At 40.8% G+C, this 15,347-nt stretch overlaps 1 protein-coding gene across 1 annotated transcript; it reads right to left on the bottom strand.

Annotated features, from left to right (window-relative positions):
- Positions 1–5,699: 5,699 nt before the first annotated feature.
- Positions 5,700–8,817, bottom strand: LOC131531474 (ice nucleation protein InaA-like). The gene has a single exon (XM_058762240.1). The coding sequence runs from the start codon at positions 8,678–8,680 to the stop codon at positions 5,918–5,920; it is 2,763 nt and encodes a 920-aa protein (XP_058618223.1). The 5' UTR covers positions 8,681–8,817; the 3' UTR covers positions 5,700–5,917.
- Positions 8,818–15,347: the final 6,530 nt, after the last annotated feature.

The following is a 15,347-nucleotide window of genomic DNA, read 5'->3' as shown; positions in this document are numbered from 1 at the left end:
AAGTGTTGACCCAGGGGTTTTAAAATAACACAGATTGTCATCACCTGGGTTCCTCGTTAGAGTGAAATGAGTAAGCGAGGATCCACTCGTTAACATTCTCCTGCAGACATTGGTTGGTTGATAAATTACTATTGTGATTTTCAAAAATGTTCATAGATGTCAATTCTATTTGATTTTTAGAAGATAATTTTACTTGAATTTACTAAATTAATCCAACATGGTCTATATTGTTTCTTCTACAGTATGAAGGGTGGTGGAAATGAAGGAGCATTTATCTGCCACATTAACAAGTCAAGTCATCTCTATTTATATATCGCTTTTAACAATACAGATTGTGTCAAAGCACTTGACAGTATCAAATTGGAGGATAGAGTGTCAGTAATCTATAATGATAAGATTAAACACTCAATTTTCTCAATTTTCAGTTAAAGGCATTTCATTATTGAATTCAGAGATGTCATTGTCTAGCTCAGTTTAGTTTAAATAGTATCTGTGCAACCAAATCGACGATAATCGCTAGAAATTAAGTGTCCCCAATTGAGCAAGCCAGAGGCGACAGCGGCAAGGAACCAAAACTCCCTCTGTGACAGAATGGAGAAAAAAAACCTTGGGAGAAACCAGGCTTAGTCGGGGGGCCAGTTCTCCTCTGAACAGACGAAACCCGCAGTTCAATTCCAACCGCAGCCATGTCAGATTGTGCAAAGGGCTTACCTGATTCCCGTGGTCTTGTCCTGATGGAGCATTTTAATTTATAATTTAATGTATTTGTTATATTTGTGTTTTATTCATTATTTGAAGTTTTTCATTTATATGATTTATTCATTTGCTATAATTGTAATGTATAGTTTAATGCATTTATTGTTTCTCTGAGCATTTTTATAATATATATTTGTTTGTTTGTTTTGTTCAACAATGAAGATGAATTAAAGTGACAACATTTGTATAAATAAAAGCATAAAGTGTCAAGAGAGTCAAACAGAGAATGATCACAGCATTAAACTATATACATAGTGTTTTTCAAAGCACTGTTTTGGATATTATCAGGGGGGTATTCCAGGGGCCTGTACCATGAAGCCGGATTAGCTGGCTAGCCAGGTAAGTTTCAGTTTACAGGTGCTGGTCATATAATTAGAATATCATCAAAAAGTTGATTTATTTCACTAATTCCATTCAAAAAGTGAAACTTGTATATTATATTCATTCATTACACACAGACTGATATATTTCAAATGTTTATTTCTTTTAATTTTGATGATTAGAGCTTACAGCTCATGAAAGTCAAAAATCAGTATCTCAAAATATTAGAATATTACTTAAGACCAATACAAAGAAAGGATTTTTAGAAATCTTGGCCAACTGAAAAGTATGAAAATGAAAAGTATGAGCATGTACAGCACTCAATACTTAGTTGGGGCTCCTTTTGCCTGAATTACTGCAGCAATGCGGCGTGGCATGGAGTCGATCAGTCTGTGGCACTGCTCGGGTGTTATGAGAGCCCAAGTTGCTCTGATAGTGGCCTTCAGCTCTTCTGCATTGTTGGGTCTGGTGTCTCTCATCTTCCTCTTGACAATACTCCACAGATTCTCTATGGGGTTCAGGTCAGGCGAGTTTGCTGGCCTATCAAGCACAGTAACACTATGGTCATTGAACCAGCTTTTGGTACCTTTGGCAGTGTGGGCAGGTGCCAAGTCCTGCTGGAAAATGAAATCAGCATTTCCATAAAGCTTATCAACAGAAGGAAGCATGAAGTGCTCTAAAATTTCCTGGTAGATGGCTGCGTTGACTGTGGACTTCAGAAAACACAGTGGACCAACACCAGCAGATGACATGGCAGCCCAAATCATCACTGACTGTGGAAACTTCACACTGGACTTCAAGCAACATGGATTCTGTGCCTCCACTCTTCCTCCAGACTCTGGGACCTTGATTTCCAAATGAAATGTAAAATTTACTTTCATCTGAAAAGAGGACTTTGGACCACTGAGCAACAGTCCAGTTCTTTTTCTCCACAGCCCAGTTAAGATGCTTCTGACGTTGTCTCTGGTTCAGAAGTGGCTTGGTAGCCCTTTTCTGAAGACGTCCGGCGTGGTGACTCTTGATGCACTGACTCCAGCTTCAGTTCTCTCCTTGTGAAGCTCTCCCAAGTGTTTGAATCGGCTTTGCTTGACTGTATTCTCAAGCTTGCGGTCATCCCTGTTGCTTGTGCACCTTTTCCTACCCAAATTCTTCCTTCCAGTCAACTTTGCATTTAATATGCTTTGATACACCACTCTGTAAACAGCCACACCTTTCAGTAATGACCCTCTGTGACTTACCCTCTTTGTGGAGGGTGTCAATGTTCGTCTTCTGGATCATTGCCAAGTCAGCAGTCTTCCCCATTATTGTGGTTTCAAAGAACAAGAGATACCTAGAATTTATACTGTAGGGATGGTCATTTATTCAAACTCGAATGTAAATATTCTAATATTTTGAGATACTGATTTTTGACTTTCATGAGCTGTAAGCTCTAATCATCAAAATTAAAAGAAATAAACATTTGAAATATATCAGTCTGTGTGTAATGAATTAATATAATATACAAGTTTCACTTTTTGAATGGAATTAGTGAAATAAATCAACTTTTTGATGATATTCTAATTATATGACCAGCACATGTAGTTTGCACCAATCCTGGGTTTTAGAGACCATGAAAGTGGCTTGGCTTTTAGCTGCGTTCATTTCCATAGTAACGTACACTCCAATCCACAACCTCCGGGGCAGGTTATGTTCTGAGTTAGAGAGCTCAAACTGAAATTGGACCAATCAGATGTGAGCAAAGTGACACACATCTGACACAAAAAACGTCACTCCCCTAGTTTATCTTGCTCCAAATTAAAGGTCACTAGTACTAAAAAAAAAAAAAAAAAAAAAAGTGTTTCTGTTTAATTTCTAATATATATATATATATTTATATACCACCATGGAGGAGCAGACTGATCAGGAGACCATGGCCAAGACTGAGACCTAGGCAGAGCAGAGACAGACAACACAGAGTAATCACGGCCCCAAGGACTGAGGCAGGCAACACAAAGTGTTCATTAACCCTCTGGGGTCTGAGGTCATTTTGGGGCCCTTGAGATATTTTGACATGCCCTGATATTTGTGCTTATTTCAGCTACTTAAAACATACTATTGACCAACATGTAATTGTTTTGTATTCAGCACAAACTGTGCTACAATAATATGTGACCAAGTTGGATGTACATGTTTGCATTTTTTAGAAAAAAAATATTATGCATGGTTAGTAAGTTTTGGGGGAAAAAATGTAGCTGAAATAAGGCCTTAAAACCCACACTAAATAGTTCTGAATAAGACTTTTGAGTAATCAGTCTTGTAGGCTAGAATATTCACTTCAAAATGATGTGAAAATCATTCTGCTTACTCATTCACAGAAAACAATATATTGATTTAAAATTTTCAAGACATGTTTTGTCATCGAGGGTCTATATGCGAGGGAGTGGCAATGGCCTTGAATATTAAGTGAGTCTCACCTGAAAGACAAAGGGCCCTCCCCTAATGGCCCCTGATGGCCCATCAGTGTGACTGTGACTTTGAGGCAGGTAAGAGAGAATGTGAGGAGATTGAAAAAATGGGTTTTTAAAATTATTTGTATTTTATTTACAACACAGTATAATCAAAACATACATAATGAAGGTCAAAGACACATTATTGTGCACACTGATCCAACCACAGAGATGTGAACAGACTTTGAGTCATTCCTGCAACAGATTCTGTTCAACAAGTGAAACAAGTAAATCATACCTGATATTTACGTGTGTTATTTAAGTGTTTCTACTTCAAGAATTCTATATTCAAGAATAAAAAAACATAATCAGTAGAAAAGGAGCTTGTTTTAACATAGAATATCAGTGTAGTTGAACATCTGATGTTGGTGCAGCTCTCAGAGGAAAACAGTTTGAAGAGACATCAGGATACATCTGGTGCTGGTATCTGATTCAATACAATACAAAACAAAAAAAAAACATTTGTGAGCATGTTAATATCAGGAACATCTGTATATATATATATATATATATATATATATATATATATTGTAGCCATAGACTCACACATGTTTTGTACCATCATAAAAAAAGAGAAAGAAATCTTATATCTGAGAAACTAATTATTATTGTTTAGCACGTTATTAAAATCTATTTCTGAACAGAGTAGGCAATTAATAATAAACATGTACTAAACATACTTAGACTCATAGCATTCATCATGTTACAGTGTACACTCATATTACTTTTATTGTTTTATATAGAGCATGAAAACATCATCGTGCCGTAAGACATATAAATAAAATGAATTGCCCATCATATTCAAAATATTTTACACGATTTCAAATATTGTAGTCAGGAATTATAGTTTGGGAAAACCCAACTATGATTTTGTAGTCATGTAGTCTAGTATGTATGATTTTATAGTAGTCTATGATATGATTCTGTAGCCACAGACTCAAGCATGCTTTGTACAATAAAACTATGTACTTTGTACTATACAAAATGATATTTTATATCTGAGAAACTAATTATTATTGTTTAGCACGCTATTAAAATCTATTTGTGAACAGAGTATTAATAATAAACATGGTCTAAACATTCTTAGATGCGTATAGCATTCATGTTGTGGTTTGGGAAAAACCCAACTAACTGTTAGTAAATCTGTTCAAGTTTATGTCACAATAAAACGTTAACTAATGCAAAAAACAAACATTACTTACTCATCAGATTGATCTCCTCTACTGGATGGAATCGTGTTCTTCTTTCGAGGGAAATCCTAGCCGCGATGAGGAACTGGTCTCTTTGTTTGTGTTGGGCGTTTGCATGTGCGCACGTCCCACGTGGCTATTTACATATGAACTGCTCGAGCCGCGCGGGGGCAGGATCACATTAGAGATGAGTCAGACGAGAAAGATTGAACATCGTGTTGGTTTCATACAGATTACTTCGTCACAGAATGTTTGTTTTCGATTGGACTTGCTTCATTTCAAAGTAGACATTTCAAGCTTTCTACATATATAATTCCCATGTCTGTGTGTTGAGGATTTGCTGAGTTACAGTTCATTTTAGTGAAGCGTTTCTAAAAACAGTTCGCGGAGACGGAGAAGACAAAGAGCGCACCCTGTTTGTTTTCTTATTTTTCCAAAAGCACAAAGTTGTGTTATTGTGAGTGTACTCAAAAAAAAAACTTAACAGTTTCGATTGATGTATAACACTTATTTGTGTGACCAAAATCAACAGAGTATTTTTAGTGTCTTTTGCACTGATCTTAAAAAAAAAAAAACCTATCTGGTATCGCCGGCGATACAGTCGACCACAGAGAGATTTGTTTCAAACAGTTACAATAATGCATATTTTAGTTCTTGGTAGCTTCAGAAACTGTTCAAGTTAACAAAAGCCCCTCCTTCCAAATAGAAAATGTGCCTCACCTGACCATTTCACAGTATTTTTACTGCACTCAGACTGATATGTTCCCATGCAATTGTTTTGATAGAGAAAAACAACCTATGATTCTATTTTTCAGACATTTCTCTTTAAATACATTAAAATATCAGCGGTTTACAAAGTGACCCACATTTGGTTTTCAACCACTAAAAACGAGCAGTCATCTCGCTTTTCTAGTTTAAGCTACTTTTAGAGAGACAAAGACACCACTTTACCAGGAAAATTCAAGTTTTATTGACTTGAAACAAGATGTGAAAATTCCACATTTACAGGATGAACAAATCTACTAAAAGACTTCAGTGCATTAGCACATCTTGGTTGAAGCAGGCAGTTAAATGACACGTTGAGGGATGGACTCCTTGGCAGGATAGGGACTAGACTGCTGGGCAGGGAGAACACTGGACTCCACAATGGGATGGGGGTTGGACTCAGTCAGCTTGCCCCCCCGAGGTTGATGGGAGAGTGCTCGATTCAGCAACTTTCTGAGGGCTGGACTCCACAGTAGGTTGGGGACTGGAGTCAGTCAGCATCTTCCCAACAACTTCAGCAGGCAAAGTGCCTGACTGCTCAATGGGGAGAGGGCTGGACTCCCCAGCAGGACGAGAGCTAGATCCTCCAGCTGGGATAGAGCTGGATTCCACAGCAGTCTGAGAACTAGATTCTCCAGCTGGGATAGAGCTGGACTCATTGGCAGTCTGAGAGCTAGATTCTCCAGCTGGGATAGAGCTGAATTCCACAGCAGTCTGAGAACTAGATTCTCCAGCTGGGATAGAGCTGGATTCCACAGCAGTCTGAGAGCTAGATTCTCCAGCTGGGATGGCATTAGATTCCTCAGCAGTCTGAGAGCTAGATTCTCCAGCTGGGATGGCATTAGATTCCTCAGCAGTCTGAGAGCTAGATTCTCCAGCTGGGATGGCATTAGATTCCTCAGCAGTCTGAGAGCTAGATTCTCCAGCTGGGATAGAGCTGGATTCCACAGCAGTCTGAGAGCTAGATTCTCCAACTGGGATAGTACTGGACTCATTGGCAGTCTGGGGGCTGGTCTCAGCAGGCAGAGGGCTAGATTCGACAGCTGGGATAGAGCTGGATTCCACTGCAGTCTGAGAGCTAGATTCTCCAACTGGGATATTACTGGACTCATTGGCAGTCTGGGGGCTGGTCTCAGCAGTCTGAGAGCTAGATTCTCCAGCTGGGATAGAGCTGGATTCCACAGCAGTCTGAGAGCTAGATTCTCCAACTGGGATAGTACTGGACTCATTGGCAGTCTGGGGGCTGGTCTCAGCAGGCAGAGGGCTAGATTCTCCAGCTGGGATAGAGCTGGATTCCACAGCAGTCCGAGAATTAGATTCTCCAACTGGGAGAGAGCTGGACTCATTGGCAGGCTGGGGGCTGGACTCCACAACTGGGTGAGAGCTAGATTCTCCAGCTGGGATGGCATTAGATTCCTCAGCAGTCTGAGAGCTAGATTCTCCAGCTGGGATGGCATTAGATTCCTCAGCAGTCTGAGAGCTAGATTCTCCAGCTGGGATGGCATTAGATTCCTCAGCAGTCTGAGAGCTAGATTCTCCAGCTGGGATAGAGCTGGATTCCACAGCAGTCTGAGAGCTAGATTCTCCAACTGGGATATTACTGGACTCATTGGCAGTCTGGGGGCTGGTCTCCTCAGCAGGCAGAGGGCTAGATTCTCCAACTGGGATAGCGCTGGACTCATTGGCAGGCTGGGGGCTAGACTCCACAACTGGGTGAGAGCTAGATTCTCCAGCTGGGTTAGAGCTGGATTCCACAGCAGTCTGAGAGCTAGATTCTCCAACTGGGATAGTACTGGACTCATTGGCAGTCTGGGGGCTGGTCTCAGCAGGCAGAAGGCTAGATTCTCCAGCTGGGATAGAGCTGGACTCAAATGGCTTTATCACATCAACCTCAGTAGGCAGACTGCTAGACTTCCCAACAGGCAGAGCCCCAGACTCGGCAACTGAGTGGGGACTGGGCTCCTTGGTGGGTTGAGCACATGACTTCTCAGCAAGGTGGGAGCTGGAACCTGCAGCTGGGAGAGGAACAGACTCCTTGGCAGTCTGGGGGCTGGTCTCCTCAGCAGGCAGAGGGCTAGATTCTCCAGGTGGGATAGAGCTGGACTCCACAACTGGGTGAGAGCTAGATTCTCCAGCTGGGAGAGAGCTGGACTCATTGGCAGTCTGGGGTCTGGTCTCCTCAGCAGGCAGAGGGCTAGATTCTCCAGGTGGGATAGAGCTGGACTCTTTGGCAGGCTGGGGGCTGGACTCCACAACTGGGTGAGAGCTAGATTCTCCAGCTGGGATAGAGCTGGACTCATTGGCAGTCTGGGGGCTGGACTCCACAACTGGGTGAGAGCTAGAGTCTCCAGCTGGGATAGAGCTGGACTCATTGGCAGGCTGGGGTCTGGTCTCCTCAGCAGGCAGAGGGCTAGATTCTCCAGGTGGGATAGAGCTGGACTCTTGGCAGGCTGGGGCTGGACTCCACAACTGGGTGAGAACTAGATTCTCCAGCTGGGATAGAGCTGGACTCATTGGCAGTCTGGGGGCTGGACTCCACAACTGGGTGAGAGCTAGATTCTCCAGCTGGGATAGAGCTGGACTCATTGGCAGTCTGGAGGCTGGTCTCCTCAGCAGGCAGAGGGCTAGATTCTCCAGGTGGGATAGAGCTGGACTCTTTGGCAGGCTGTGGGCTGGACTCCACAACTGGTTGAGAGCTAGATTCTCCAGCTGGGATAGAGCTGGACTCATTGGCAGGCTGGGGGCTGGACTCCACAACTGGGTGAGAGCGAGATTCTCCAGCTGGGATAGAGCTGGACTCTTTGGCAGGCTGGGGGCTGGTCTCCTGAGCAGGCAGAGGGCTAGATTCTCCAGGTGGGATAGAGCTGGACTCTTTGGCAGGCTGGGGGCTGGACTCCACAACTGGGTGAGAGCTAGATTCTCCAGCTGGGATAGAGCTGGACTCATTGGCAGTCTGGGGGCTGGACTCCACAACTGGGTGAGAGCTAGATTCTCCAGCTGGGATAGAGCTGGACTCATTGGCAGTCTGGAGGCTGGTCTCCTCAGCAGGCAGAGGGCTAGATTCTCCAGGTGGGATAGAGCTGGACTCTTTGGCAGGCTGGGGGCTGGACTCCACAACTGGTTGAGAGCTAGATTCTCCAGCTGGGATAGAGCTGGACTCATTGGCAGGCTGGGGGCTGGACTCCACAACTGGGTGAGAGCGAGATTCTCCAGCTGGGATAGAGCTGGACTCTTTGGCAGGCTGGGGGCTGGTCTCCTGAGCAGGCAGAGGGCTGGACTCTGCAGGCAGATTTCTCACATCGATACCTAAAGAAAATTGGTCCAAAACACGTCAGATAAGATGAAACTAGCTTTCCTCATGGTAAAGTCTCATCAGAAAAGATTACCATTTTCGATAACTAGCCCAGATGCATTCTGCAAAGACAGCAGAACATTCAAGTTACACTTTGCTACCACTGGCGGGTTTGGATTTTGGCTTGCATAAGGACAGGACAAGGGGCCATCTAGAAAACAAGAGTCAAGAACTGGTGTACAACGATGCATGGTCACAATACTCACTAAAATCACACACACACACACTCAAAACTTAACAGAAATACAAGTTTTGGAATTTACAAAAAAAAAGGGGAAGAGAAAACAGGAAACCATTTTAACTAAGACACGATAAGCTTAATGATTCATTGAAATGTTAAATGTGGAACACCAGGGGTCGACCTGTATAGTTTTGGACTTTGCCCTCCCACTACACAAGGCACAGAGATCAGAATAGCATTCATAATTTGAATAGCCAAAACTACCGCAAGACTCATGTTTGCACTCAGTCCCTGATTACATGCATTTAAAAGACTTTATTTTATTAAGCACCCCATTTAAGGTTTGATGGTCTCAGATGATACCTGGGTTTAACAATGTGGGAGGCACATTTATATTTAATGCTAAATTTAGATCTGAATTGCATTTCTGGTGAATTATACACTGCTGTATTGTTATATTGTTTCACTAACAATACAAGTCAGTATGCCCCATTAAAACAACTACACATCATGAGAACAAAGAGACAGAATGCCATCATGGTCACAATTAACAAACCTTTCTTCTCCAAGTGCACTTGCTCACTACCAGTCTGGTATAAAGGATACCCAATTGGAGAGGCAAATCCTGAAGCCAAAAAATAAGGTTAAAGAAAGAGATGCATAAAAAACAAAAAAAACATTTAAAATACTACATCAAGGAGGAAACAACTTCACCATTGAGCACCAATTTGTGACACAAGAACACCAAAAACATAAGATTTGAAACAGCCATCTTGAATAAACTTGAACAATCAACAATCTGGCACTGCTTTCCAAAGCAAGTGTTGACCCAGGGGTTTTAAAATAACACAGATTGTCATCACCTGGGTTCCTCGTTAGAGTGAAATGAGTAAGCGAGGATCCACTCGTCAACATTCTCCTGCAGACATTGGTTGGTTGATAAATTACTATTGTGATTTTCAAAATGTTCATAGATGTCAATTCTATTTGATTTTTAGAAGATAATTTTACTTGAATTTACTAAATTAATCCAACATGGTCTATATTGTTTCTTCTACAGTATGAAGGGTGGTGGAAATGAAGGAGCATTTATCTGCCACATTAACAAGTCAAGTCAAGTCATCTTTATTTATATGTCGCTTTTAACAATACAGATTGTGTCAAAGCACTTGACAGTATTAAATTAGAGGATAGAGTATCAGTAATCTATAATGATAAGATTAAACACTCAATTTTCAGTTAAAGGCATTTCATTATTGAATTCAGAGATGTCATTGTCTAGCTCAGTTTAGTTTACAAAGTATCTGTGCAACCAAATCGAGGATAATCGCTAGAAATTAAGTGTCCACAATTGAGCAAGCCAGAGGTGACAGCGGCAAGGAACCAAAACTCCCTCTGTGACAGAATGGAGAAAAAAAACCTTGGGAGAAACCAGGCTTAGTCGGGGGGCGCAGTTCAATTCCAACCGCAGCCATGTCAGATTGTGTAAATGGCTTATCTGATTCCCGTGGTCTTGTCCCGATGGAGCATTTTAATTTATAATTTAATGTATTTGTTATATTTGTGTTTTATTCATTATTTGAAGTTTTTCATTTATATGATTTATTCATTTGCTATAATTGTAATGTATAGTTTAATGCATTTATTGTTTCTCTGTGCATTTTTATAATATATATTTGTTTGTTTGTTTTGTTCAATAATGAAGATGAATTAAAGTGACAACATTTGTATAGATAAAAGCATAAAGTGTCAAGAGAGTTCAAAGCACTGTTTTGGATACTATCAGGGGGGTATTCCAGGGGCCTGTACCATGAACCCGGATTAGCTGGCTAGCCAGGTAAGTTTCAGTTTAGTTTGCACCAATCCTGGGTTTTAGGGACCATGAAAGTGGCTTGGCTTTTAGCTGCGTTCATTGCCATAGTAACGTACACTCCAATCCACAACCTCCGGGGCAGGTTATGTTCCGAGTTAGAGAGCTCAAGCTGAAATTGGACCAATCAGATGTGAGCAAAGTGACACACATCTAACACAAAAAAAGTCACTCCCCCAGTTTATCTTGCTCCAAATTAAAGGTCACTAGTACTAAAAAAAAAAAAAAGTGTTTCTGTTTAATTTCTAATATATATATATATATATATATATATATATATACCACCATGGAGGAGCAGACGGAGTGGAAGACCACCACGGAGGGCCAGACTGATCAGGAGACCATGGCCAAGACTGAGACCTAGGCAGAGCAGAGACAGACAACACAGACAGAGTAATCACGGCCCCAAGGACTGAGGCAGGCAACACAAAGTGTTCATTAACAGACCCATAGACAGTGACTGATAGAGCTGAAAGTTCAGTGTTGGTCTCCTTAAAGATAACTGGGCAGACAGACAATTCAAAATCAGACAGTTCATAAACAGGCTCATTGACTGAAACAGAATTGGCAGCTCCAATAACATCAGATAAGTTAACTGGAACCTCACTGGCAGACAGTTCAACATTGGAATCATTGGCAAACACTGGTTGAGTTGACAGTTCACACACAGGGTTATTGGTGGAAACTGGACAGACAGGAACATAATCAGACACAATGACACATGAATCACAATCGCGAGTATTGATGGGAACTGGACTGGCTAGACAGACAGACGGTTCAAAATCAGTTGTATTTGCTGGAGTAGAACTGGCAGGTAGCTCAAGACCAAGGGCATTGACGGAAGCTAAAAGAGACGGTTCAAAGACAAAAACTCGACAGGAAGATAAATCACACTCAGGCTCATTAATTAACATAGAACAGACAGATGGTTCATTCTCAGGCTTATTGGTTGAAACTGGACACACAGATAGTTCAGGATTAAACTCATTGACTGGAAATGGACAGACAGACTGTTCACTAATTGTCTCTTTGGCAATGACAGGGTTAACAGGGCATAAAAAAAGTTCATTTAAGGTTTCCATGGCAGTGACAGGTAGGGAAGAGAGTTCTTTTGTAATCTTCATTTTAAGGCCGTGTTTCAATCCCTGGGATATGGGGAGCCCAGTTTTCAACTGTTAAAAAACAAACAACTGACTTTGCAAATAACTGATACTTATTGTATTTCAACCTCTGGTGCTCTTCGGTCACTTTTGACCAAAACATTTTCTGTTTTGAATTTTTAAAAATCACAGCTTCATCGGAATGGCATGAAACTTGTGACTTTTATGGCATTTGCAATGTGAACACACACAAAAATTGAGGGCTTGATTCGAGCAGGCTAAGTGGTCGTAAAAAAAATAAATAAATAAAAAGTCACACGTGTGGTCTTCGGTCAAAAATGACCAACCATAGGAAATGAATGGGAAATTGACAAAAACACAAGAAAATTCAGCGAACTCACATACACATACACACACTCACAGACACATACACACACACATACACAAGTATACACATTCAAATGAATGGTTACAAGCAGTGTTGGGTAAGTTACTATCAAAAAGTAATTAATTACTATTACTAATTACATCATCAATATTGTATTTAAATTACTTTACTATTTACTCTGTCTGAAAAGTAACTTAGTTACTCAATAAGAAACTTAATTATTCAAATCGCTAATTAGGCTACATCTTAAAATCCCTATAAACCTTAATAGAAATTAAACTCTTTATTCTTTCAATTTGAGTCAAACATAGAATAGTTTAGCCTTTTAGCTTTAAAACAACTTTAATACTTAAACATTTTTATAAAAAATTTAACCTTCTTTGGTTAACAAATAGAAATACTCTGAATAACAAAATATCTGAATAAAAAAAAGCTTAAGAAAAGTTAAACAATACATTTCAGTTTGGCAAGATGTTCAGGAAAAGCCCAATTAGTAAAATCCGTACAGGTTTATGTAAAAATAACACATTAACTAATGTAGGTAAGGTAAGAATAAATTACATAAATGATCTTCTCTGCTGAATAAAGCCATGTCAGATCGTGCTGTTCTTCTGAGGTAAATTCCTCATAGCAGGACTTCTTTCAAAAATGATGAAAATTAGACGAATCTTGATTTTTTTTTTTCTTTTAATCTATTTTTTGTATCTAGATGAGGGTGTTTGCGCAGGTGACTGGATGTAATGAGCTCACATATGGGAAAGACTGTACCTCACTTTAGTTCCATAAGGATTACATAATCAGAGAATATTCGTTTTCGAATTGAATTCGTTCAATTTAAAAGTAGACACTTCAAGCTTACAGATACGGGAAAAACTGTACCTCGCTTTCATACAGATTACATAATCAGGAATATTAATTTTCGATTTGAATATGTTTATTTAAAAGTAGACACTTCAAGCTTCATATACGGGAAAGACTGCCCCTCGCTTTAGTTGAACCCTCGTCCTGTCCTGTCCTGTCACAGCTATGAGGGCCACCTGTGAACTCTTGCCTTGCTTTTAACCGGCCACTGAGGCCATCTCCAAACTTTCGTCTGCTTCTGAATCAGCCTTGGAGGCTGATTGTGATATGTCTGTCTGTCTAGATGTTGATTTTGAACTTTCTGTCAATCTGTCTGATCAGAAACTGTCAGTATGTCCAGGATCAACCTATGAATCAGTTTTTGAATTGTCTGTCTGTCCCATTTTCCCTAAAGAGATTTTGAACTGTTTGTCTTGCCAGTTTCTGTCACTGAACTGTCTGCTTCAGTACCCTTCAATGCATTCAACTATGAACTGTCTGTTGGTTTTAATTCTGCAGTCAAATCTGCTTATGAACTGTTTACCTGTCCAATTTCAGTCAATGACTCAGATTTAGAATTTTCCTGTCCAGTTCCAGTCAATGAGTCAAATTTTGAACTGCCTGTCTGTCCAGTCACAGACAATGAGTTAAATTTTGAATTGTCTGCCTGTCCAGTTTTGATCAGGGAGTTTGCTTATGGACTGTCTGCCTGCTCAGTTGCCACCAGGGAAAATATTGATGGACTTCCTATGTTCCCTGCCTCGGTCCTTGAGTCCGTACAGCTCTCTCTGTTTCTTTTGGCTCAGTTTTCCCTAGGTCCCAGTCTCTACTAAGGGTTCCTGCTCTGTCGTGGTGGTCTTATGCCCTGTCTGCTCCACACTGGTGGACTCCTGCTCCGTCTGCTCCGCCGTGGGGGTCTTCTGCTCCATCTGCTCCGCCCTGGTGGACTCCAGTCCCGTCTGCTCCGCCCTGTTGGGCTCCAGTTCCATCTGCTGGGGGGGGGTGTTCACTCTATTTAATGCCTACTCAGATCCTGTTCAGATCACCGAGTATTGTCTAGCGTTTATCACTCTCCTAGTGTTAGCTACTTTACCAAGCCATTCCGTGTTTATGTTCTGTTTAGTCTCTAGTATTGTTCTGCATTTATCTCTCACCAAGAGATAGCTGCTTTACGGAGCCTAGTTTCTAGTTCTAGTTTAGTCTTGTCATTTCGTGTTGCCTTATTTCCTGTTTCCTGATTCCTGCCCGTGTTCCTTGGATTAACCCTTGTTTCCCCACTCGGACTCTGTTTGTTCCTTGTCTGGATTATTGCTCACGTTATCGGACTACCCCTCTTGTCAAGCCCTCTGGATGTTGTTTGCTGTTGTTCGACCCTGCCTGTCTTATGACCATGTTAAAGAATAATAGCTTGCACTTGGATCCAATCGACTCCCGTCTCATTGACACAGTTACACCCAGAAGGATTTAGCTTTGATAAAACATTCCTGTTCAGTTTTGTTACTTTGTATAGAATTTTAATATTTTGTGTAACAAAATGCTTTCTCTGTGTTCAGGTTTGACTGTAGTAATACATTGAATCTGAATACTTTTGTTAGACCTTATTTATTTCTGTTGTGTTTATCTATGCTTGTAGTCTGTGTGTATTAAAGAAGAATTAAAGATATTTTAATATAATTTTAGATTCTGGTTCTTTTGGAATCTTCATTTTTAATGCTCTGTATGGTTCAGGCCCAGAGTTGTGGGGAGCCCAAGTGCAACTCGATGTCCAAATTGTTGAATATGTCCCATTTTCATGTCAAAAACCTATTGTGATTTTGTGTTTATTCAGTCATGACAGCTAGCAGTGCAAATATGCGAAAAATAACAGGAAGCCAGGGTTTAGCGATGTACAGTAGGACATGTCAGATTATGAATGACCAAGTTTAATTGGTAACTCTTAAACCATTAAGAAAGAACAGTGTGAAATGTAAAATAAGATTACCCAGGATCCCATTTAATCAGGGTTTAGGAATGTCTGGGGTAAAGTATGAGCAGTGTGTGTGAGGGGGGAGGGGGGTAAATAAAAAAATAAAAATAAAAATAAGACTACCCGGGATTC

The sequence above is a fragment of the Onychostoma macrolepis genome, chromosome 23 (genome assembly GCF_012432095.1).
Source record: "Onychostoma macrolepis isolate SWU-2019 chromosome 23, ASM1243209v1, whole genome shotgun sequence".
Lineage (NCBI taxonomy): Eukaryota > Metazoa > Chordata > Actinopteri > Cypriniformes > Cyprinidae > Onychostoma > Onychostoma macrolepis.
Note: the sequence above shows the minus strand (reverse complement) of the source record. Positions and strands in the feature narration are given on the sequence as shown.

Coding starts and splice junctions, on each gene's coding strand:
- LOC131531474 (XM_058762240.1), bottom strand. CDS start 8,680: ATGAGTCCAGCTCTATCCCAGCTGGAGAATCTAGCTCTCAACCAGTTG.